At 37.7% G+C, this 25,606-nt stretch overlaps 1 protein-coding gene across 1 annotated transcript in view; it reads left to right on the plus strand.

Annotated features, from left to right (window-relative positions):
* LOC134793943 (neuropeptide FF receptor 1-like) overlaps positions 1-25,606 on the plus strand; it is a 77,519-nt gene that overhangs the window by 21,240 nt on the left and 30,673 nt on the right. Inside the window, exon 2 of the mRNA XM_063765660.1 lies at positions 19,044-19,186. Within this exon, the coding sequence (XP_063621730.1) occupies positions 19,044-19,186 (143 nt within the window). The remainder of the gene's footprint in view (positions 1-19,043; positions 19,187-25,606) is intronic.

The raw sequence follows: 25,606 nt of genomic DNA on the forward strand, positions 1-25,606 counted from the left end.
AAGTTCATATTAGCCATCAACAATTCCCTCGGATCACTGTTCACTCTGAATACTGATATACGTTAGTCACAATTTACATGAGGCACATCATTAATCTAATAACACCATAAGAAAGCCGTTGAATTGATCCCCAAAGCAAAATTCTCCCTCCGTATCTGTTCGCACATAACCTCCCTTTCTTACTATCGTTCGGCGTCTACCCTCTTGTCTTGTCCTAAAAAATCACAATAACCTAGAAGCGGTTATTTAACTTAAACATGACTGCGAGCGCCATCTACTCCATGACGCTGGCAACTATTAGCCGGTTCGCATGTTCGCGACACTCCCGCCCCGCAGGAAAAAGCTACTCTTTTAATTGAAATTAGATGTCCATAGGCAAACATGTAAATAAATTAACAATTAGATGATAAGAACACTAATGTGAATAATAATGTATTTGAGCTGTTCATCCTCTGAATGCCTCTCTCGGCTTTGGCGCTGTGAATCGGCATGACCTGAGATTTCGTACCATTTCTGATGATGTCGTAGAAATGTGCTATGGCACACCGTTTCTGAGACTGATCTGATTGTTCATCTGTATTTGTGCTGAGCTGATAAAGAACAGGATCCTGAGACTGGTCTGAGCATTCATCAATGTTTGTGCTGAGCTGATTAATAATTTGATCCTGAGATTGGTCTGAGCATTCATCAAGGTTTGTGCTGAGTTGATTAATAATATGATCTTGGGACTGATCTGAGCATTCATTGATATCTGTGCTAAACTAACTGATCTCTGATTTGAGAATGAAAGCAGTATCCTGAGATTGGTGCGAGCGACTGAGCGTTTATCGGTGTCTGAGCTGAGCTGAGTAGGATCACGGCTGCGATTTGTCATCTCGGGTCCGTTACTTATCTCTCTGTCTACCTATATCTATGTCTATGTGTGGTATTTCCCACAATCTCGCGCGTTCAGTCCCAAATTGCTCCGAGCAGTCCTTAATTACAACGTGGCAACACCGATTTGATATCAAACATCGGTGTTGTTAGACAGTGAGAACTCAATTCGCGCTATATTTTATCTATGACTACCATCTGTGATGTTCTGATGTTATATGCTGCTTTGCTCTTATGATATCGTTAATAACTTGTTTCACTACTTCAAGGGTCAGAACTTCTACTACAGCAGACGTATACATGATGACCAGCATAATTTGCGTAATTAAACAACTGTAACTTTATTAAACACCGCGGCGACCGCGCGATCGAACCATAGTTATTACACAGACAAAAGCGACCGTCTTATCCGAACGTGACGTGTATATGTAACCTAAGTTCCCACTTCTCTTCACTTATTACTACTGGCAGTAAGCTACTATGTGAAGTATTTTAATCTACTTGCTTATTCATTAAACCTACTGCTGACATATCCATCTCTTCGTGTATCTACTTCATGTCCGGCAGCCCTCCCCAGCCAAGGAAGAATTACGCTATTCTCATTTAATCACAAATCAACATGTAAAAGAAAGAACGTATCTACAACTCAAGAGAACCACATTATTTTTTATTTTCTTAAGCTAAGCTAAGGATATTTAACAGACTTGTCAAATCAGGCACTTATTTCGAGTCAAGTCGCCTTTTCTTGTAGTTCATTCTGATTTATTAAATAGATATTGTGCCAAAAATTACTGCAGTTTTTATTTTTCTAATCATTTTCTGATGCTGGTGTGAAATAATCTAGTTTAAAAAGGTTGGGACAGTCGTGTCAGCCTCTCTATTAGGTATGAAAGCCATCAATGCATTTAACCTGAGCTACACTCAAATAATATAAACTGAGCACTTTATTTTCATCTTGGTTAGTTACAAAACCTGTCAACAACTATTTTTTACTGCGTTACATTTACGTTACCGTGGACCTAAATATACCTAACCTAACCTATATATATATATCATGCTAAGGATCGTAGAAACATCATAGCAAACTGTACCTACCGAGGTACCGATTCATTACGACTTTACATGACTATTCTTTAATTAATGTAACCGATCAGATCTTCAAGTGTAATAATCGCCCGCTTCCCGTACTACGGTATTTTCACTGCTGTGTCTATCAAATTGACCCACTAAGTTTCCTTTATTCACGAATTTTCACTTCACAGCTTTGATAACCATGAGAGACATTGAAGGGTACTCACTAAGTACTCTCAGTAGCAAATACTCAATGTGTGGCAATTAATAGAGAATACAGTGGGCACGGCGTCTGTATACTCTTTAAAGGCTTTCGCAAAGACTTTTGATTTCCTTAACTGGAGTAAAATGTCAGGGTTATGAGCGAAATGGGGATAACACGCCGAGTTATCTTTTTAAAGTTGACCAAGGAGTGCAACTGTTTACTAACATCGGTGAATACATAATGAGTATTGGAAGGCTGTTAGGGTGGTGTCTGAGTTGGTATGAGACTGCGTCCATAAAAGCCGATTCCCACCGGCTTGCCTGTTTTTGGACGTTTGAGCAGAGTTGTAAAGGAAATATGTAAGCCAATTAACCCCGGCTTGCCTATGGATATGTTTGACGCGCCGCCACTGGTTGATAGCCAACTTATCAATAACCTCAGTTTTGCAAATGACATGACTATAATTAGATTAAGTGTCTGTGGAAAATAACTTGCGGTTCTGTTTCTAAAATTGAGCATGTCAGATATGAGTCCATAACTCCATACTCAGGATTCAGACCAGATTCATACCCCAGGATCAAAAGAAATAAGACGAAGTTGATGCATGTCGATCTACCTGGTAAAATGAAGAGTACCAATACATTGCACGATCTAGAGGCAAGTTGTTGGTTTACTTGGGATCTTAAATAAGCGACGATGGCGTTTTCGACCAAAGAGATCAGATAGCCAAAGCTGCGGTGAAACGACTTTCCAGGGTATGCATATGGGAGAACATACAACCAGTATCACACTAATGCGGACGCCTTGTTTTCTCGATCTTTCTGTACATGTCCAAACCTAGACCATTAAAACTGAAACCCATCATAGGACAGATGCATTTGAGAGGTGGTGCTGGCGAAGAATGCTTGAACGCAGTAGGTGAAATTGCATCAAGTCTCGACGAACTCAACATCAAACCGAGGTTATCCACTATTTGTACTCACCGCGCACGTACTTTCTTCTGCTATCGAGGCAGAAGAGGATCCTATAGTCTGGAGAAGCTCATAATCACTGGCCACATGGCAAGGAAGCGTAGGGATAGGCATGGACGTATGGCCACACGGTGGGCGAACAGAAAAAATATTAAAGACAAAGCCACATTACAGGCTAGCATATCTAGGTACTGCAGATGGTGAGCACTGGTGAAGAGCCACACAGGACAGGTGTCCAACTGTCCACTGTGACCCAAGAGACACGATAGGGACACGAATAAAACTGATAACTCTGTCTTGTGACTATTGCTCCTGTAGTACTTAGTCGTACATAAAACAAATACCATGTCCTTAACACTACGATATTTCACAGCAATATTAAAATTAATGAAGAAAGATACATATAGAACTTCATTATATGACATCTGATTCTAATTGTGATTCTGATTCTTGTGTAGCTCCAGCCTCCAGCCTGCATTTTATATCTCAATATTCTGATTAAATCTGATAATCAAGTTAACAGTTGAGGCCACGATCATATACCAATAATTATTTGGCTCATGATTGATCTCTTCCTTTTACTATAACATAAAAAGTTTAATACTTAATTGAAGTTACCTATCACCCTTTCCTTCCTTCTTCACAGGTTTAAATCAACACATTTTATGTTAGAAATAATGTTCACTCGCATCACAATGTCTGTTATGATAGACGACAGACAACTCTACGTGCCAAAGGTATGCTTTTACCGAGTTTTCAATAACAGGCATTATAACTACATAATATTACAAACACCTAATGTTGGTACACACTGTATTATCCATACTATTTTATTAACATCTGAGCAAAATCTGTGTTGACAGACGAGATAAAATAATTAGCCGATACGCTGTTGAGCCTGGAATAAATATAATATGATATAAAAGGCTAATTTCTAGCCTAGTGTTAAAAATAAAAAAATATTAATTATTATTAATGTTTCGTCTAGACCATCTAGTATTATTACAGTTTACCACACAACATCTATCGTGGCCCATTTTTCTTGTAAATATGATTTTTAAGGCAAAAAGAAACGTGAACAAAATAACTGAAAAGTATGTGAATTGACAGAAACACTGCTTGCTAACTTGTCATATTGTCATTTAGCCACATCAAGCGCTGAGTTTGTTTCGGCTCCCCCCACCACTTGCCTTGCACGCAGCGAATACCTACTATTCCTTTTCGTTACCTAGACATAGGTAATATACTCTGTAACAAATGCTCATGTGTCTTTGTCATTATGCCATTATTTAATTTCAGAACTACTTGCACAGAGTGGTATAATGACTACTATCATAGTTAAAAATACGTTATCACATTTATTTAAATAACCGAATACTTGAGAATTTCTCTTATTCAGAAACCTATCCACCATGGTCTTACTACCGTCTCTATAATTATTATGAATATGTAGGTTCGTATTCTTTAGTATTTAGTATCTCGATTGGGTAGGCGATATCAATTAATATGTGTTGCTTGATTCCAATTCATTTAACAAAATCAAATTAGTTATGCATGGCTAATGGCTATTCTTTAAATTATCTACCACTCCCTTATCCATTTCTGTTCGAGTAAAAGTAAAGTATGTACTATGTACTTAGAAGTATCTAAATCAGTTAGCAGATAATATAGAAACCACTAGCCCATTCAATCAGTATGACTTTCACTGGGAGTCTTTTCAATAATAACTTATTTTAGCATTTTTAACACTTTAGGTTTGGGTCATCGTATGTACATACATACACAATTCAGAAACAAATGACTCGATGACCATGAACAAGTCCGTGATGGCGAGATTATGTACCTCGGTATTCAGAAGTTTAGTTAATCTTTATCTAATCACTAATCTATGGACTTTCCACACTAAGAATCAATGGTTCAGTAATAATAGGAAGTCATTATACCTTAGGGTATTGCTTAAGTGCAAACATATTAGTGGTGGCTTATACTAAACAGTTTTGCCTTTGTCCTTTACATATCCAAGTTGATATTTACTGATTCTCTGATAACAATCTATATTGAAATGTTAATTGGGAATAAATTAAGATACTATGGTTTATTACATCAACAGACAAGTCTTTGGAACCTTAATGTAACGCTGATTAAACGCAATCCATAAAGTAAGTGAATATTGTTTAAATTAATTCGGTAGTTTTTTATTCGTTTACAAACATTTTACCGGTTTATTCTTTCAGAACAGAAATATCATGCATGCCAATTGAGTATGTTACTATTGTTAAATCTAGCGAGCCCCATTTTTGGCCGTTTGCTGGTACCATTAGAATGGCTGAGTGATTCTGATTGAGTTCCAATGATGTGCCTGGTCCTTTGAGTTTGAGTAGTATGTACCTACATTGTACATATGACGTCAAGTTGTAATCTGATTTCAAGTGCCTCCTGCATTTTCATTCAGGCACATTACAACTAAATTGTACCGACTTCCAAGAAACCAATCCGTTACAATTCCTTACGATTGTAACAACAAACAACGATGAGGCAAGAAATTCCATATTAACATCTCTTATGATATGAGTGGTTCTAGTCCTTCAAACGTGGTGAGTGTTAAATTCGAGTTTTTAATTAAACTCAATGGTTCTGATTAAAGCCCAGTGAAAATATGGATCCGCAAAACATACCATTATAATAGCCTGGTTTGTTTGTCTGGAAGATATCAATCTTTTAGCGATAAGACCGCCCGTTGTGCACCATAGTATAAGTGATATGTGTTAAGTTCCTTTACATATTGGTGAGCAATAAAGAATATTGTGTTGTTGTAAAAATATTGATCATATAAGTATAAGGCTAATACGTTAAACATGATACATTCGTTTCATGAAAAGATACGCAGTATAAATTGTTGTCATTTCACCACACTTGCGCTCACGACTAGTTTAATCATGGCTGAGCTGATAATTTGTGATGAAGCGGGTATTCTGCAAGCAATGCATCTTCTAGAAAAGCATGCAATGCAGTAATAAGTAACTTGGCGTGGAACTTCATAATCACAAAATATTGTTTACCACCAATTTAACGAAATACCGATGTAATAGAATATATACAAAATCGGAGGTCAGACCTAAACTGGTTTGTAAGCAACAACAGTTGGTAAGCCATAAGTAATATCAACTACCCGCATTAAAAATAAACTTTCAATTTAGTACTAAAACTATTCGGCCACACAGAACAATGAATGTGAGATTATGATTCTTATTATTTTAATATTAAGATCTTAACTCATGCAACGTTACAAACAAAATTGCAAAGGCATGGATGCCAAAAAATTCGCATATAATTATTTTAACAGATCTAATCATTTATGCGATTTCATTTATGTCTTACATTTAATTAAATTACGAAAAATGTCATAATCGTCACTTAAGAACCCAATTTAAAAACAAATATAATTAGTAATGTTAAATTGTTGATCAACTGCATAATTTGAATCTTCTAGCTCAGGTGATAAAGTCGCTGTTTGAAAGGATCCATTCTGGTTCACAAATCGACCAGCAAATTTTAATTCAAAATATATTTATATAGACCGTGATTACCTTTCCCTTAACCGTGAATCGTTCAAGACTGTTATTTTTCAAAATGTCGTAAATTTTTATTAGTGCATGATTTTATCAAAGATTGGTCAGGTAACTAAAACTAAACAAGTAAAGCAACTTGTCAACTACATCATCAAACATAATAAATATCAAAATGAAACCATGTTTTTGTGAACATAATCATAACATACACCCAAATATAGATTATATATAAACCTCCTGTTCAACTTAAACTTGTTAGGCATGAGCAGGTATGGTAACGGTACCAATCATATGATATTTAAGAGAACAATAAGATTATTCACAACTTTGAGAAAAAATCTAGTTACTTTTATCAAATATTGCCATTGGAGCTTCTTCACCTTTTCTTTGATACATGACATATATATATTTCAGTTCAGGATTATTGCTGATAAGTGTAAATTTCTACTGCTTAGGGCGTTAAAACTTGAGTTGAATGTCCGTTTCGTCACCCACGTTTTTAGACATGTTTAATGAAAAATGTACGTAATGATTGGTTTCAACGTAATGAAATCTGAGACTTAAGCAGTTCCATGGCTCTTGTTGAAGGTAGTCTTACCAAGTTAGTGTTTAAAAACTGATTATAAACACCTCTCTGATAGAATTTATAGTAAACATACCCATATTGTGCTATCTTTTCTGATGTGACAATCTTAGCCACTCTCTCATTCTTATAACATAGAAATGTTGGAATCCTGAGCGTTGCGAGGGTTTCAAGGCACGTGGGTTAAAAACAAACTTTGCTGCCCTGGTGACACAAACATTTGTATCACATCAACCAGTGACAAATACTGGCTGTAAAACGTTAAATATATAACATATGCTTTCAAATATTTTTATCATTCAAAACCATCACTTGAAATTCCATTCTACTGCTTAACATGAGGAATCAACTCCAAATTTGCACTCTATAGGACTGATTGATTAACACACTGCTTTCAAAGATTAAAGCGAGCTTTTTAGTATTTTGTATTCCAAGTAGAATTTTTTGAAACAATTTTGTATTTATATAATTTACCAAGGAAATTTTTGTATTTAGATAGGAACCTATTTTTTATAAACTATATATATATATATATACTGACATTTGCAATCTCTTGTATATCAAAGAGCAAGAATGTTCAATAAAATGTAGGCACTTAATTGCATATGTGCTCCGGTGAACCACTAACATATTCGCCTGCTTAACGCCTTTTTGCAAGAATAGGATTACATAAATTTGGGCTTCATTTCACGCCTGAAATAAAACATTAAATTGAACTGAACAAACCAAAAAATGTAACTCTTTAGTTGTACGTGCATATATAAATTGACTTTTCATATGTTACTTTTGATGATGATTACAGTGCATGTGCATAAAATCCCAGCATCTCCACCATGTCGTCAAGCTCACCATACTTGTTAACCTATCGAATGAGATGATGCCTTTACTGATACTGGTTAGCGATATGTAATCATACTACATACCTATATGAGGCCTGGACGTTAGTGAGATGACGATTCACTCATTGCTGGTGTCCTACTTTATTACCTGCATATAAAATAAGTTTCACCTGATTATCCACCTGGTTTCTTGAACCTCATAGTCGCCTCCAAACCTCCCCTTATAGCGACCCCATTCCTCACACTAAGTTTACCATAAGTTCATATTAGCCATCAACAATTCCCTCGGATCACTGTTCACTCTGAATACTGATATACGTTAGTCACAATTTACATGAGGCACATCATTAATCTAATAACACCATAAGAAAGCCGTTGAATTGATCCCCAAAGCAAAATTCTCCCTCCGTATCTGTTCGCACATAACCTCCCTTTCTTACTATCGTTCGGCGTCTACCCTCTTGTCTTGTCCTAAAAAATCACAATAACCTAGAAGCGGTTATTTAACTTAAACATGACTGCGAGCGCCATCTACTCCATGACGCTGGCAACTATTAGCCGGTTCGCATGTTCGCGACAACCTATTCGGAAAAGAGCTTTTTCTTCCCTGCTAGGAGGGATCAAAGTGGCACTTTTCCTCCCTGCTAGGAGGGATCAAAGTAACACTTTTCCGTTCTAGTACACTATTTTTAAAATTTTTGCACATTATGTTTCTTAGCTTAAATAATCTGTTTAAAAAAGCATCAGATTGTGTCAACACTAAGATTTTTTTATTTTCCTCATAGTTGATGTGAAAAGCAGTATGTGTCACACGGTATCAAAATTATTTCGTCTTGGGCGTTAACACTTGAATCCCTCATTACGCTCAGGATTCAATGTACGCCCTTGACGGAATTATATCATTTTGATCCCTTGTAACACAAACTACTATTGTGTACACATACTGCTTTTCACATCAACTATGAGGAAAAAAAATGAGGAATTTATCATGTATCAAAACACTATTTAAGCTAAAAAAATTGTATGAAAAATGAAAAAAAATGTGTCCTAGAACAGAAAAGTACAACTTTGATCCCTCCTAGCAGGGAAGAAAAGTGCCACTTTGATCCCTCCTAGCGGGGAAGAAAAAGCCCTTTTTCGAATAGGTGATGTGAAAAGGTATTTTATTTATTTAAAATTAGAACACTCTCCATTTCTGTCAAAACAACGAGCAGTCATTTGAATATCTGGAAGAGGCAGCCATCACGTAATAAGAACGTTTGTATTTGCTTTGAAGACGGAAAATAAAACGAACCAAAGTTATTCAAATAGATATTTTAATATAGTCGTTATACATATGTACAATGATATTTCTCATTATTTTAATGAACATCATCATCATCTTTTAAACTTTCGCGTTTAGAACACATAATAACTCAGATTTATAGACGGGTCTAACGCGAATTTTATTCAATTACCTTGATTTACCGACGTTTCGACACAGGTTTCACTTGTCATGGTCGCGGCTGACTGATGTCCTGGCAAAATGTCAAAACAGAGATTTGTGCAACTACCCGACGAAAGGTGTATGGAGAAGTTTGGGGTAGACACATAATGTTAATTATTGTCAATAGTCCGACACGCAACACTCACAATATCCACGCACCCGTCCGAAGATAGATCCTTTGGCTTTAACTTTTGTATCACTGGTTCCCAAGTTGGCGATAAGTTGAAATCATCCTCCCTATTAAAATTCCTGGGGTGTTTCTTGATTTCAATTGCTTCTCGCACAACTCGAGGATAATAATGGCGTTCAGTGGAGACAACTTTTGGTCTATGCAACTCAATCCAGTGATTTGTGCCAGATGTAAAGGTGGGTCCACACTTGTGACATGATGACGGACCGGACTACGTGGCATCGCTACAGGACATGTTACGCTAAATGTGGACGATCTAGGTATTCTAGGTTGTACGTTAGATCACGATCAGTGGAAGTGGATTCGTACCGCTACCACTCGCTTTCATCGACACACACACACACATACACACACTCACACACACTCACACACACACACACACACACACACACACACACACACACACACACACACATACATACATACATACACACACACAAACACTTACACACACAAACACTCTCTCACACACACAAACACACACATATCCACTCACACACACACACACACACACACACACACACACACACACACACACACACACACACACACACACACACACACACACACACACACACACACACACATGCGTGTGCTGCGTGAATGATTGAACAGCGCGGCGGCGAGGTGCGGGCGGGGTACGTACCGACCAGCACACGTCACGAAGTGATCCACTCATATCCCATGTCAGTACCTGTGTCATCTGGCGTACTTCGACACGTGCCATAAATGCAGGTGTGGACGTCTCCTAGTCACGCGGACAATAGCGAACATGGTCTCCTAGTCACGCGGACAATAGCGAAAATCCTTTGAAAAAACCGACTCTCGATGGATCGGCTCGTAGCACGTGACTTTAGATGTGTGACAGTACACAGACCAGCGTCCACACTGGCCCCGGCTAGTAGATCGTAACTCCATACATTGTCCTGCCGTTTATTCTGTGTTCAGTAGTTTCTTCCAGTGTTCGGAATGGATTGAATCGTAACTGTAGCTTGTGACAATTGTTCGCGTAACAAAAAGACGTCCACATTAATGGTACTGACACGTGTTTCTGATACGGTCACGGGATAATGTTCGGTAAATTGTCACAAGTGTGGACCCACCTTAAGAAGATGTTCGGCGATTGCGGATTTGAGTAATTGGCGATTTTTAACTGCCGCTATGTGCTCTTTCACCCTCTCTTGCACGCTCCGTTTAGTTTGTCCAATGTACACACTTCCGCAGCTACAGTCTATTTTGTAAACGCCCGAATTTTGGTACGGAATGACATCTTTTGGACTGCGCAACAGATCTGCTACTTTGAATAACGGCTTGTTTACAGACTAGATGGAGAATTTCTTAAGTACTGCTCCAATTTTGTCCGTTATCCCTTTCACATATGGTAGAAACGCTGGTTGTCTGTTGACCTCTGGATGTCTTTCCGTTCTCTTCGGCTTGCGTTTCATCCTCCCATGGTATCCATTCTTCTCCAGTACAGCTTGGACATGGGCCAGTTCACCGTCCAGGTGCTCAGGGTCACATAAGTCATGTGCCCTGTCCACCAAGGACGCGATCACAGACTGTAGGTGCCTTGGGTGATGATGAGAGGATGCCTGTAAGTACCTGTCGGTATGCGTAGGTTTTCTGTATACAGAGTGTGCCAAGGTGCCGTCCGATCTCACCATCAGTTTGACATCCAGAAAAGGTAAGGACCTATCAAATTCTATTTCATATGTGAATTTCAGCCTTGCGTGGATGGAGTTTAAGTGCTCGTTATAACTCTTGACGGTGTCGTTATTCCCCTTTAAAATGCAGAAGATATCGTCCACGTACCTCTTCCACATTGTTATAACATTAGGCCCCGACTCCAGTGCTAACTCCTCAAAATGCTCCATCCAGATGTTAGCGATTACTGGAGCAACTGGACTACCCATTGCCACTCCATCTACTTGGAGAAAATACTGTCCTTGATATATGAAATAGTTTCCCTCCAAGCAGTGTTCCAGTAAAGTGATATACTTTTCCGATATGTAACATTCCTGTAGTTTCTTTTTGATGATGTCCAGGCATTCTATTAGTGGAACGTTGGTGAACAAAGATTCCACATCAAAACTCACCATAATCTCATCTGGTTCCAGTCTTATACCCTTGACAATATCAATGAAATGGCGAGAATCTTTTACATAGGACGAGGTCTTTCCAACTAGCCCCTTGCATTGGCATTTGTGGCATTGGTCTGTGATCGCGTCCTTGGTGGACAGGGCACATGACTTATGTGACCCTGAGCACCTGGACGGTGAACTGGCCCATGTCCAAGCTGTACTGGAGAAGAATGGATACCATGGGAGGATGAAACGCAAGCCGAAGAGAACGGAAAGACATCCAGAGGTCAACAGACAACCAGCGTTTCTACCATATGTGAAAGGGATAACGAACAAAATTGGAGCAGTACTTAAGAAATTCTCCATCAAGTCTGTATACAAGCCGTTATTCAAAGTAGCAGATCTGTTGCGCAGTCCAAAAGATGTCATTCCGTACCAAAATCCGGGCGTTTACAAAATAGACTGTAGCTGCGGAAGTGTGTACATTCGACAAACTAAACGGAGCGTGCAAGAGAAATTACGCCAATTACACAAATCCGCAATCGCCGAACATCTTCTTACATCTGGCACAAATCACTGGATTGAGTTGCATAGACCAAAAGTTGTCTCCACTGAACGCCATTATTATCCTCGAGTTGTGCGAGAAGCAATTGAAATCAAGAAACACCCCAGGAATTTTAATAGGGAGGATGGTTTCAACTTGGGAACCAGTGATACAAAAGTTAAAGCCAAAGGATCTATCTTCGGACGGGTGCGTGGATATTGTGAGTGTTGCGTGTCGGACTATTGACAATAATTAACATTATGTGTAGTGGGTGGTTTGAAAATGTGATGTCTACCCCAAACTTCTCCATACACTTTTCGTCGAGTAGTTGCACAAATCTCTGTTTTGACATTTTGCTGGGACATCAGTCAGCCGCGACCACGACCAGTGAAACCTGTGTCGAAACGTCGGTAAATCAAGGTAATTGAATAAAATTCGCGTTAGACCCGTCTATAAATGTGAGTTAATATCATCATCATCATCATCCCCGTCGGTGCCTTGAATCTGAACAGCACTAAATTTTCCACTTACCTATTGAACCACTCAAGCGTAGGCTTGTGATTCAATCTTGGAATCTTTCACTTGCTCCGATCAAACAACATCTTTGCCCTTTGTAAACAAAATACTACCTATTATAACTGCGTATTAGTGGCTACAGGGAAACGCAGTATTTTGTACCTTCATTATAATATTTCTTGAAAATATTAATGTGTTTAGCCTTCCGGGACGTTTGAGTTTGGTGACTGAAACGTGAACCGGGTATTTTATATCTGAATTCTTGGAACTACATAAGTAAATTAATAGGCAATTGATTTAGATATACAAAATTGAAAGATCTGATTGCCTGATTGGTAACAAACAACGTCGTAATGTAAAATACGTAATCGGATAACTTAGTTCTATATTTGGAGGTTGTATTATTTTGGGCGTGTTATTTGACGCTTGTAACTCCAGAACTGTCAGTGGGTATTACATTGCTGGTCCTCAATCGGGTTTCCGGTTGTACTTCAAAATGGCGTAAGCGTCTCTTGGATAATTTATTTTGTTTTTGCTCATTAATGTTGTTGTTGTGATTGTGATAGGTTATTATGCAGTGAACTAATGTGGAAGTGTGCAGCCAATGAAGCATTGGAAAAACGTAAACGCGTGACAAACATAAAACGCATAGAAAAAGTTACTAGGGCAGCCCCGGTTCTGGCCACTGGGCCGGTTTAGGCCATTTTCAAATTTAAATTTAGTTTACTGAGGTAGGTCTAGACAACTTTGAAAGTGTATGGTTTATAACTGATACAAAGGTAAACTATAGCAACACACAGCTGGCATGTGTTAGTAATGTTGTAATTCAGTTAACAGGAGCCAAGTACTCGAGATGAGCCGAGGGTCGGGGCACGTGAAACTTGCTATTTGTTAATTAAAACAAAGGTTGGAATCCGTCATCTTCAATCCCTAAAATACCACCGCGTACTCTAAAGTACATAAGTGAATATTTCAGTACCTATTCATTACCGACAACTTCGGATTCCGGCCACAGACCTGTCAAATTACCGAAATTCCTGTCCGGATAATATCTGTCCGATAATCCTGCGTAGACTGATCCTGACTTGTTGAATTTATGGCCAATCACATTATGACTGGCGCTCCCAAGAAATTATAATCTATCAATCACGCAGCTTCGGGCCGTGTTATCATTGGCTGTTGGGGCGGGGGTGAATCGAGTCTTTGGAATAACCAGCGTAATAGCCAAGTAATATGCAAAAAAAATGGTTGTTTTAAGAGCCAACAGGAGTGGTCATTTGTCCATACAAACGTACTCGACTGTTTCCTCCGTGGTGTTTGAACCTAGAGCAATGATTTTTTCAACACAGATAATTATTGTCAATATCTGTGTAGGACCGTTTTGCTTTTTTTGATATTTTTGTTTTTTAAGGCGCTAGAGCCCTTCGAAAATGGCCAAATTGGCCTAATTGACTATGCCGCAATGAGGGGCGTGGTATTCAAAACTGATATCAATTAGCCAAAAAAGCAAAACGGTTCGACACAGATAATTTCATAATCATTTAGATTTACAAGTTTGGTTAGGATTGGTTAAGTTTCGGAGGAGGAAAAAGTCGAGTACGAAACCTCGATTTTTGAGATTTTTACACAGGATTTTTCGCCTGAGCTGCAGTTGTCCTTATCGCACTAATTTTAGGGGCGGAGTCAAGTTTCTAAATACGTACACAGACAGAAAAGTGATGGGCAATAGTCGACATTTAATGTCGATAATCTAGTGATGTAAGAAGTTATCGATAAACCGTCTTGTGTGAAAATATCTAGATCATCCTGAGACACAAGGGGTTTTGGGTTGAGAAGGAACACATTTTTGAAGTGACATACCTATACAATCTATTTTGAACTTTTTGATTCTAATGAAATTTAAATCAAAAATATTTTATTGCATGGTTATGGGTTTACAATTTTTTTTAGGTACAGTCACGCTCCGTAATTGTCGAGCAATTTAGGGTTCTAGCTAGGGAATGCAAACTCGCACCAAGATTGGCGATTCGAGATCTCGCACGAAATATCCAAATAGAGATTGGGTGTTTCGAGATCTCGAGAGTCACACTTTCGAGATCGAGATTAATATCTCGACGAGATCGAATTTGACAAAGTAACTAAAATGTGTTATTTTAATCAAAATCTCTAAGAATTCCATATCTACCAACCATATCGTTCAAACCTCAACGTTTGACGATTTGCCTGGCGACGTTTGGTATATCAAATAAGTAGGGTGTGATATTCCTAGGCAAATCATGAAACGCCGACATTTCATGATCTGCCTAGCGAACACCAGCAATTTCGTGCAAACCTCAAGGTGTGATATTCCTGGGCAGATCATGAAACGCCGGCATTTCATGATCTGACTAGCGACCACTAGCCATATCGTGCAAACCTCAACATTTAGGCGTATCGAATAAAGTAAGGTGTCCTAAATTTTAGCAAATGAAAACCAATGAAATTGCTTGACAGACTATAATACGTTTTTGGACGCTATGTTATTTTAGTACGCATTCTACTCAAAAGGATCGTATAGTGCGACGTATTAGTCAGATCATGGAATGGCGGCGTTTAATGATATGCCTAGGAATATCTCGATCAATTATATTACGATTCGCTCGGTATGAAGCTAGGAATACAACGAATGCATTGCTCTGATCGATCTGCTGTCTCTTTCATAAGGCAGATCGTGATATGCCTGGGTTAATCTTAGATCAGGAAATGGTGGCGTTTCATGATATGCCTAGGATTACGCTTTTACGATATGCCGCCGACATACTACTTAACTAAGGTAGAAAATAAAAACAACAAATTAAATTGACATTTAACATAAAATTAATTTATATTTTTACTTTACTTGTATAAAATGCTATCAATGTTAAACTTTACTTAGAAACTGCGTATCAATAATAGAGCTAAAGCCGGACACATAATAGCACTGCCTGAACAACATGATTCTAAGGTCAAAAATATTACTTAAAACAAAGTATTTCACTTTCAATCTTGTTCGAGATCTCGAAAATATTAATCGAGATCTCGACCGAGATTGCATATTTCGAGATTTCCTGTCAACTAGATTAAATCTCGAAAATACGCGCGAGATCTAGCGAGATCTCGAAATTGCGAGATCTAGATTGCATTTCCTATGAATTCTGTTTATATGTGAATAGGATTCATTTTTAGTTTAGGGCGGCCAGTTACTAAAAGTGGCCAGTTACTGGCGAATTACCCTACTTAGTAGTAGTAGTAACGAAAAGTGACATTGCAAATTGCAAGCAGAGAGGTGCGCGCGGGCGCGAGTACGAGCGCACGCGCGTCTGTGTGCGTGCATTACACACACAATTACAGTCTCTCACGTCGCGGTGTTGTGTTTGGATTTTTTTTTTTCAGTTATTTAGGTATCTTGATGTAATCGTTGCCTGTTGAAAGAAAAGTGCAGTCAGCGATAAAAGCTTGAACCAAAAATTTAAATTTTGACAAAAGACATTTCTTTTCGTTTGTCGATGTATGATTGTCTCCTTGGCTAGGCTAATCATGGAGGATGAACTCGCGCATGGATCGTGTTTGGAATGCCGGCTCGGTCAAAATGACTTATTACTGCGCAGTTGCGCACGTAAACGGTTATTGGAATTTTCATAAGTTTCATAACCCGAATTTACGCGATGAAAAAAATGAATAGATTCTGTTTTAACAATTGACATGGTTTTTTAAATTATTTAGCGATACGACCGTAAACACTGTTATTCAATTTGACTGATGATTTAGCTAGAAATTCTTATATTTTTCATACTTCCCTTTCATGCAATAAATAATCTAAGCCAATAACTTCGTTTTCCATCGTTACGTGATCACCGCCGAAGCTCGGAAGTAACTTTTATAGAAAACGTAAAGTGTCGAACGCCTCGGCTGGGGTCGGGTCAGTCGGGTGTGAACTGAATCCGGACCGTTGTAACGTGAATCATCCTTTATATCAGTGGTCCCCAAAGCTTACTGAGCTGTGACCCACGTGATAAATTTCATCATTTGGCATAAGTATATGCATATCTATAATATTCGCTCCGCATAGTTTGAGAAATGCTGCTTTATACCATTGTCACCTCCACCACTCAAACCGGACTTACAAAGGGCAACAATGTATTGTAGATATCGTACCTTAATCTTAAATCTCCCGTTATTTTCCAGTAAAATTGCCACACTGCTAATAGATTTTCCTGATTTTTCCTCTCCATCGAATTTCACTTTCAAATTTAATAATAAAATCAGGTCACCCTGCATTTAACGTTTGAAGCCGTGACGTGACGTGACGTAACAAAATAAAACAAAGGTCTGCTTAAATTTACATCTGCCAAACCCTCGGCAACATGAATAATTGAATATATAAAAGTGAGATAAATATATTCACGTAAATTCCCGAATTTTGTTGAGTAAAACAGCGTGTAAAAGCACTTCTGAAGCATAATGTACCGAAAAACACGCTTAATAAAACAAGTTTGCGGACAAGAGAAATTGATCACCACCGCACATTAGATAGAGCACAATCGGGCTTATCCACCAATCACGCAAGTTGTCTTTTCAATTCGTCAAAAGTCAAAAATATTTATAGTCGGTTCAGGATACCCAGTCTGGACTATCATGTTTAACCTTTTTATTTATTTATTTGGGACAAAAAACGGTAACACGCAGGGTTTAGACACAGAAATTGTGTACAAAAGTATAAGACCAACAACATCCACAGATTACTAGGTTACCTACTGATAAATCTACAATATAATATAGCGCTAAGTAACAATATAAAGGATATAACGATAAAATTCCAAAAGCTCCGATTACAAAATAGGTTTGTAGATACAGTAACAAATTCATATTTATGGTAGCAGAAATAGTTTTATACATAAGATACAATTTAATGAGCGAGTAAAAACAGGAAGGCCCACTGGAGCGACTTTAAGTATGTTTTGTTAAACCAGTTTAACCAGCCTGTATCTGTCTATCTACCTATCTACCTAGATATTTTGACCAAAAACTTATTAAATCATTAGGGTTAAATAGATCTATCGTGAGGAAATCTACCCTCAAAGTTGCGTCTAATTCTCGGTCGGCGTATCGGTTTACTTCGAAGTTTACTACCAAGTTTTCAAAGAAGCAAACTAGATGGACTGATGCTGATTGCTCATGAATCGATCCCTTTATATTGAAATTGCTTCTGTTAATTTCAGTTTGTGTTAATATTGGTAACTACCAATATTTACATACATCTCATTTATAGTATATTTGGTATAGGCGAGCGTGAATATACCTACTATTAAACATAGTATTTGAAGAATTTCAAGACTAGGTAATATATGAGAGATTCCAATCCTTTAATAATCTTTTGACCTTCGGCTAGGTTGGGTTAAGGTTCGCCTCATTATATTAGTCATTCAGTTAATCGCAAAAGGTCACACACTGACAGTTGTATTTCAGGTTTTGACCTGACGCCTAACACTAACCGAGAGTATGCGTCGACAGATATCGGTCGGACAGTTCATGGTCTTGGGGCGAAAACTGACGACTCTCGACTGCTAATTGTGTATTCGTAGAGGTGGTAGCAAGCCATTGCCGGCAGCCAATAATCACTTGTGTGCAGACGTTATTGGCCTGGGACGACAGGCCGCCTGATAGGACCAGAGACGCAGGCGGACTGATAATGTGTGGGACCCTTTAATTAGTGTAGCGTATAGTAATTAATAGTCTCCGATTGTCCCACAGGGTGGTTTTTGGTGACGTTCAGATTTCAAAAGCAGTTGCACTGTTGTTCTACTGTTGCGACGTGATCGTTACAGCCGCTGTACATTTTCTTGATAAAATGAGTGACGTTCGACGCCGTATTACTACCGCGATTATGACATTTATTCGTTCGCACATTTTTTACACAAATACAGTAGCGACAACATCGATCGCATCAGATACTGACTGCAGTTAATATAACCTTTATTCTACTCTGACCATCTTTTTGTAGAAGTTCAAATAAGGATTTTATGAACATCAAAAATCATTGCCCGTATCATGTTAGTGCTTTATTACGATGATAATTATTGATGTTTATTGTCAACAGCGTAACTAACATCTTCCTGGTGAACCTGTCGACGGCGGACCTGCTGGTGACGGGCGTCTGCATGCCACTGCAGCTCAGCAAGGCGGTGACGCTAGTCTGGTTCTACGGCGAGACCGTCTGCAAGATCGCCAACTACATGCAAGGTCGGTGACACCTGGTGAACCTGTCGACGGCGGACCTGCTGGTGACGGGCGTCTGCATGCCGCTGCAGCTCAGCAAGGCGGTGACGCTGGTCTGGTTCTACGGCGAGACCGTCTGCAAGATCGCCAACTACATGCAAGGTCGGTGACACCTGGTGAACCTGTCGACGGCGGACCTGCTGGTGACGGGCGTCTGCATGCCGCTGCAGCTCAGCAAGGCGGTGACGCTGGTCTGGTTCTACGGCGAGACCGTCTGCAAGATCGCCAACTACATGCAAGGTCGGTGACACCTGGTGAACCTGTCGACGGCGGACCTGCTGGTCACGGGGGTCTGCATGCCGCTGCAGCTCAGCAAAGCGGTGACGCTGGTCTGGTTCTACGGCGAGACCGTCTGCAAGATCGCCAACTACATGCAAGGTCTGTGATACTATGTCAAATTGTCAAGGTCATCACTCATTTTATTAAAGAAATTGACCTGTATCTGCCAATTTCTATAGCAATAACGTAATGTAATGCCGCATCAGTAATGAAGTTGCAATTGACATCCGTATTTGTACATTATTATAGAAGATATTCACAGTCACTTGGTATGTATTTTGGAATAATCCATTCAGTAGTTTTAATCTAGAACAGTTAAAATCAACTCTGCATTGAGAAAGTTTTGGACGTTTTCTCCTGATTTGTTAGACCAAATAGAGAAAATGTTCTTTCATTTGACACTCCATATGGTATCCTTAAAAGAAAAAAGAAACTTTCTTTGTACCGCCGACTTTATGACGTCACAGATGGGTACCTAATGATTCTCCGATAAACTTTTAGCAGATCATCGATTCGCCGACAACGATTCGCCGAACATCGTTTCGCAGAGTAATTTATTTGTCAATGTAACTTCTGGTCAACTAACGTTACGTAGACTCTTGGTTCACATACCGTTCAGTTTGCTTCTGTGTAAATTCGCAGAACTATTATTGGACGATTTCCATTTGGTTCGTTTCGTTTAAGCAATGTTTAGTCGAATAACGTTTCACATTTTACATATAAGTCGTTATTTTCGAAACAAAAGAATGAAATAAAATATTATCATTTTTTAAGTAAATGCGTTAAGTATATGTATATAAACTTACGAAGAAGTTAGCGAATATGTAGTGTCAAACTCGTGGTAAGGCTACAGTTGCACTTCATGAAATTGGTGGATTTCAGGAAGAAATGCTTGAGTTACTTTAGAAAATACTGAAATCATAATAATGCCTTTAAAAATTTGGGGGTTCCGTCAATTCCTCATGGATTACAACATCAGATCAGAACCAAAATTATTATGGGAATACCTCGCAGGTAACTTTTTTCAAACAAAAAAAGAATAACTCAAATCGGACCATGGGTGCTGGAGTAATCGCTAAACATACTACTTTAAAAAAATCATCATCATTATCATCAACAATCATCATCATCAGGTGCACTTCATCAATAATTGAAATCTCACCTTATTTTATATTTTCTTTAGCATTAGAGAGAAGGTAAGCGACGTTGACATGTCTTTTAATTGAAAAACGCTTTTTAAAAATCAGTAACTAAGTATTACTTATGAAAGCAGAAGAATATAAATGATCGTATTAGATTCGTGAATGTTACATGTTTGCCATGACTTATTTTTAAAAAGAGTTTTTCAATTAAAAGACACGTCAAGATTGTTTACCTTTTTTCTAATGCTAAAAAAACGAACATTCAATATTAATGCCAAATGAACATTCGACCTATTGTGTTTCGACCAATGGTTTCTCGGGTAATTATGACAGTTACTAAATGATTATTCTACGAATAGTAAATATGCGTATCAATGTTCTGCTTATTGACTACTCTCGCAAACGACTATTATGCGTAACGAGATTCGGCGAATCGTTACTCTGCCAAACAACCCGTCTGCGAATCGTTGTCGGCGAAACAAAAATCGGCGTATTTTTTTTCGGAATATCAATAGGGCACCGTCACAGATACTACCTGAACTACCTCCACCATTTTCGCGCTTGTCATCGCATATAGAGTTAGACCAGGAAAAGTTTGCAACTATTTTGATAGCCCACGCAGTGCAAGTGTACGTAATAATTTCATAGAAGTTTGACGTTTAAAATAAGTAGCTTGCACTGCGTGTGCTATCAAAATCGTTGCAGACTCCTCTTGGTCTAACTCTATTTGTGTTCAGGACATACTGAATGCTATGATACCAAATATAACCTACCCATATCCGAGATGACTTCAGCCAAACTCGATTTCTAAAAGACTTATAGACAAAATAACGACTGACTATACCGACATCGTATAAGAAAAACATAACAGAGAAATGGTATCTTATATAAGAATGAAATATTGAATATCAAACGACAATTGGATTGATTACTTCGGATTTGTTGAGCGAAAGGGTAGTACAAAATTATATCACTGACACAGACTACACAGACACCGCAATATGAAGCGTTTACAAAAAGCACAAGGTCACCACTCGCAGAAAAATGCTACGATCCGAGCAACACAACTTAGTTGTATTTTACACCAAGTAGACTCTTAAGTAAAATTTTTGTAAATATTCCTAATTTACACGAGTGGTCGTAGGTATTTGTGGGCGCAACTGAAATAAGCGGTCGCGCTCACAGACTAAAGTACGGGAGCGCTTATGTGTTGGTGTCCGCGATTGTCGTATGTGGTCCGTCTAGTTGAGGTGGTCTGTGATCAAAGGCCAAGGGCGTAGATCGAGTTACATAAGAGACCCGAACCCTGCCGCCTCTTAATCAAAAAGACTCATGAATAACTCGATCATACTTTTACTCATATCATCATACCCACGCTTATTTATTTTTTGCGCGGCTGCCCGGCTGCCCTTATTAAACCTGAGATAAATTTAAATTTATGTTTAACTACGGGTAGGACAAGGAGGGCAATACAACTTACATTTCGACATCAAAATTATGTGTTTTCAAAGGCCAAGTCCAAAGGTACGAGTACACTGTCAGTAGGAAGGTACCTACACTGACATTAGAATGATATTTGAATCATACATATTATTTAATTATCGTGCGTCTCGCTCGCGCCATTACGCCCATTACATGTTCGGACAAGTTTCATTATAAACGTCATATTTTCAAAGCAATTAAGGTCGCCTCCAGAAACTCGCGAACTAAATTGACATGAGTTTGACAAATAAAATGATACCAGGCGGCTTAGCACGGTCGCGTTTTTATCCCTTGTCACCATGCCTGTCACGTTCTAACAAGTATGTAAGTGCGAAAGGGACGCGCATAGTGATAGTCGATAAAAATGGAACCGTGCTGAGCCCGCAGGAATAGGAAAAAAAATTGTCACGTCATTGTATATGTCGATAAAAAAATATTGCACTTACTACTCATGTGATAATTATAAAGGGGTCACCAACGATTTTGATTTATATGAATGTGACGAGAAAAGTGGTTGATTCGATTGTAAGATTCTGATGTTACCGATCAAATCAGGAGGCGCGGATGCGAAATTGACAAATTTCAATGTTAGTATGCCGGTTTGGGGGCAACTTGTTTATTTCAAGAGCTCGGTTGTCGCCATACATCTAAAATTGGTGATTTAATTTTATACATGTGGCCGGTAGAGTAGATGAGATTGATCCATAATTATTTATAGCTGGTTTGCTAGTGCACTATACCTAAAACTATACCTATTAGGACATGTAATATATAATTTTCGGATAAATTGAGGACGAGGAATCTATTTTTAGACAATGAACTTTCTAACAAAAAAAAAGAATAAAGTAGAAAAGACTAAAAAACGTATTTTAGATTTTTTTATAATTACCAATTCTCTTTTAAAAGTGTATCAACAATCTGAAATCAAAACATATAGTCGTAAAGGTACACGTATTACGTTTAAAAAATATATAGTTTATTATACAAATCTGTTGATAAATGGGAGATAAAAAATAATATTAAGCGTGTGGGTCAGGGTGATCTCATATTAAGGTGGGAAAGTTACTTATAATTTGTTCTACAATCGTTTTTTTTTTTTAGTTTTTTTTTATTTAAAAAGGGGACCTTAGAATTTATTTTCTCTCTTTAATATCGTTTTTAATATTGATCCTAGCGAAAAAGTTTGAATAACCTCTTTTGTAGGAAATTTTATGTAAATTATTCATGTAATAAAACATTTTTTGCTATTGGCCATCGTTTACGAGTTATTTACGAATGACTAAAAAAGGGGACCTTAGAATTTATTTTCTCCCTTCAATATTTTTTTTTAATATTGATCCTGGTAGCGAAAAAAAGTAGCACTTATTTTATAAGAAATCTGAAACAGATTTTTTACGTAAAAGATAATTTTCATTCATTTCATCATGTCATTATTTGGCTATTTGTATTTTCTTAAATAACTTCGCAAGTAAAGGGGCCCACTGATTAACAGTCCGCCGGACGGTAACGGCCTGTCAGTTAGAACAAAATTTTGACAGCCCCGAACAACTGACAGGCCGATACCGTCCGGCGGACTGTTAATCAGTGGGCCCCTTAAGTGGCAGTGGGCGGGGCACATTGCCCGTAGAACCGATTAGGCGGGGGAACAAACTTTGAATTGTTCGAGAACATCACATTATGACCTACAGTATATTTGTATTTGGAATATTATAGAACACTATTTTGTGAATGGATGTGTAAAGTTATCTCAAAAAAATATATTGAGATTTTTCGAAAAAAAGTTTTTATTAATTTAGTTTTTAAAAAGATGTAAACATTAAATTTTACAGTAGTGATTTTTTATTCAAAGAGCATAACTATAGTAGATTGTTAACCAAGGATGGAAAGTGAACCATTTCACCCGTGATATTTTGGCGCTCGAACGAAGAGAGAGCGCCAATAGTTCGAGGGTGAGATGGTTACTTTTACCCGAGTTAAACACTCTACTTTTCATTTCGACTATGAGGAAAGTCAAACACGAGAAATGTAGGTTTATTATTGGTAAGAATTTATGAAGTTTTTCAAGTTCACTTGATGCTTTGTATTCATCACTCATTTAAGCATAGAGTAATTGCTCCAAAGTGTGGAAGGTTGTAATGATTTAGACATTTCACTGAAAGAAGCCAAAAATACGTTTTCTGACAGCGACTTCACTTTTTAACGCTTCTCCATTTCATAAAGTGCTCGTATGCCTTTAGGTATCTTTGTTTTGAAGATGCAGGTAAAAGATTATCAACCACTGTTTTTGCTTCTTCTTTAACAGATTCAGGAGTTAATTCTATGTTTAAGTCACTCGAATCACTTGAAAAATCAATTTTGAACCAGAGCAAGTAATGTCTCATCAGTTTATTTAGTACCAATACCTATTCCCGCCTTTTCCTAATTAGTTTATTTTTCTATTTTATGAAAATAAAAATATTGCTACTGCCAAAATATTTATTATTGTGTATAAAAATTATACTACTTGTATTTAATATTTAAATGTATTAAATAAACATAAATATGTGTTAATAAATTAATAATATAAATGACAATGAATGTTTATTAAAATATTATCATTACATTACATTCATTCATTCAGTTTCACTTTTTTTTAAGGCGCGTATACATTAAGGCCGTTTCAGACACATCCCAATTTAAGATTGGATTGTCTATGGTTTTAGATTTTTTTCCGATGAAAATGTAAACGGCGCCATTTTCAGTCATGCGGAAGCTAATATGAGAGCTTTTAACTGATTAATATGGCATATATGGCTGTTAGCCGTTGCTCGAAGTAAAAATTAAAAAAAAAATACTTTCCACCCTAGGGTGGAAAAGCAATTTTCGACCCGGTTATCAGCCTATGAAAGGTGAACTTTCCGAACAGGAGATATGAAAAATATTTTACACTGGAAGTAAAATATGCACCACTTTTTTAGTGGTGCATACTAAATGAATACGAACTTTTGGTATAATTTCAGTTTACAAACGTTCAAAACGTATACTAATCTTATGTATAATGCACTAAATCTATATTTTCAATAAGTATAACATAAAAATAATATAACATACAATATATATACCGCTGTTTGGTATAACATACAAATAAACTAATTACATTTAATATAACATTCATTATGCATATAAATTAAAATAATGAATAACATCTCATATCATCATCTGAACAAAAACATCAGTAAAATTATTTGGATAGCTCAGTATTTCATAGGTCATCGAAACTAATTACTGTCAGAAAAGTAGGTTAGGTTAGAACTGTGACTCCCCAGAAAAAAAACTGCTACCAGAAAAGTACGTTAGGTTAGGTTAGAACTATGACCCCTCAGAGAAAGAAACTGCTACCAGAAAAGTATTAGGTTAGGTTAGAACTGTTAACCCTCAGAGAAAGAACCTGCTACCAGAAAAGTAGGTTAGGTTAGGTTAGAACTGTGACCCCTCAGAGAAA

This window comes from Cydia splendana, chromosome 9, assembly GCF_910591565.1.
Source record: "Cydia splendana chromosome 9, ilCydSple1.2, whole genome shotgun sequence".
Classification (NCBI taxonomy): domain Eukaryota; kingdom Metazoa; phylum Arthropoda; class Insecta; order Lepidoptera; family Tortricidae; genus Cydia; species Cydia splendana.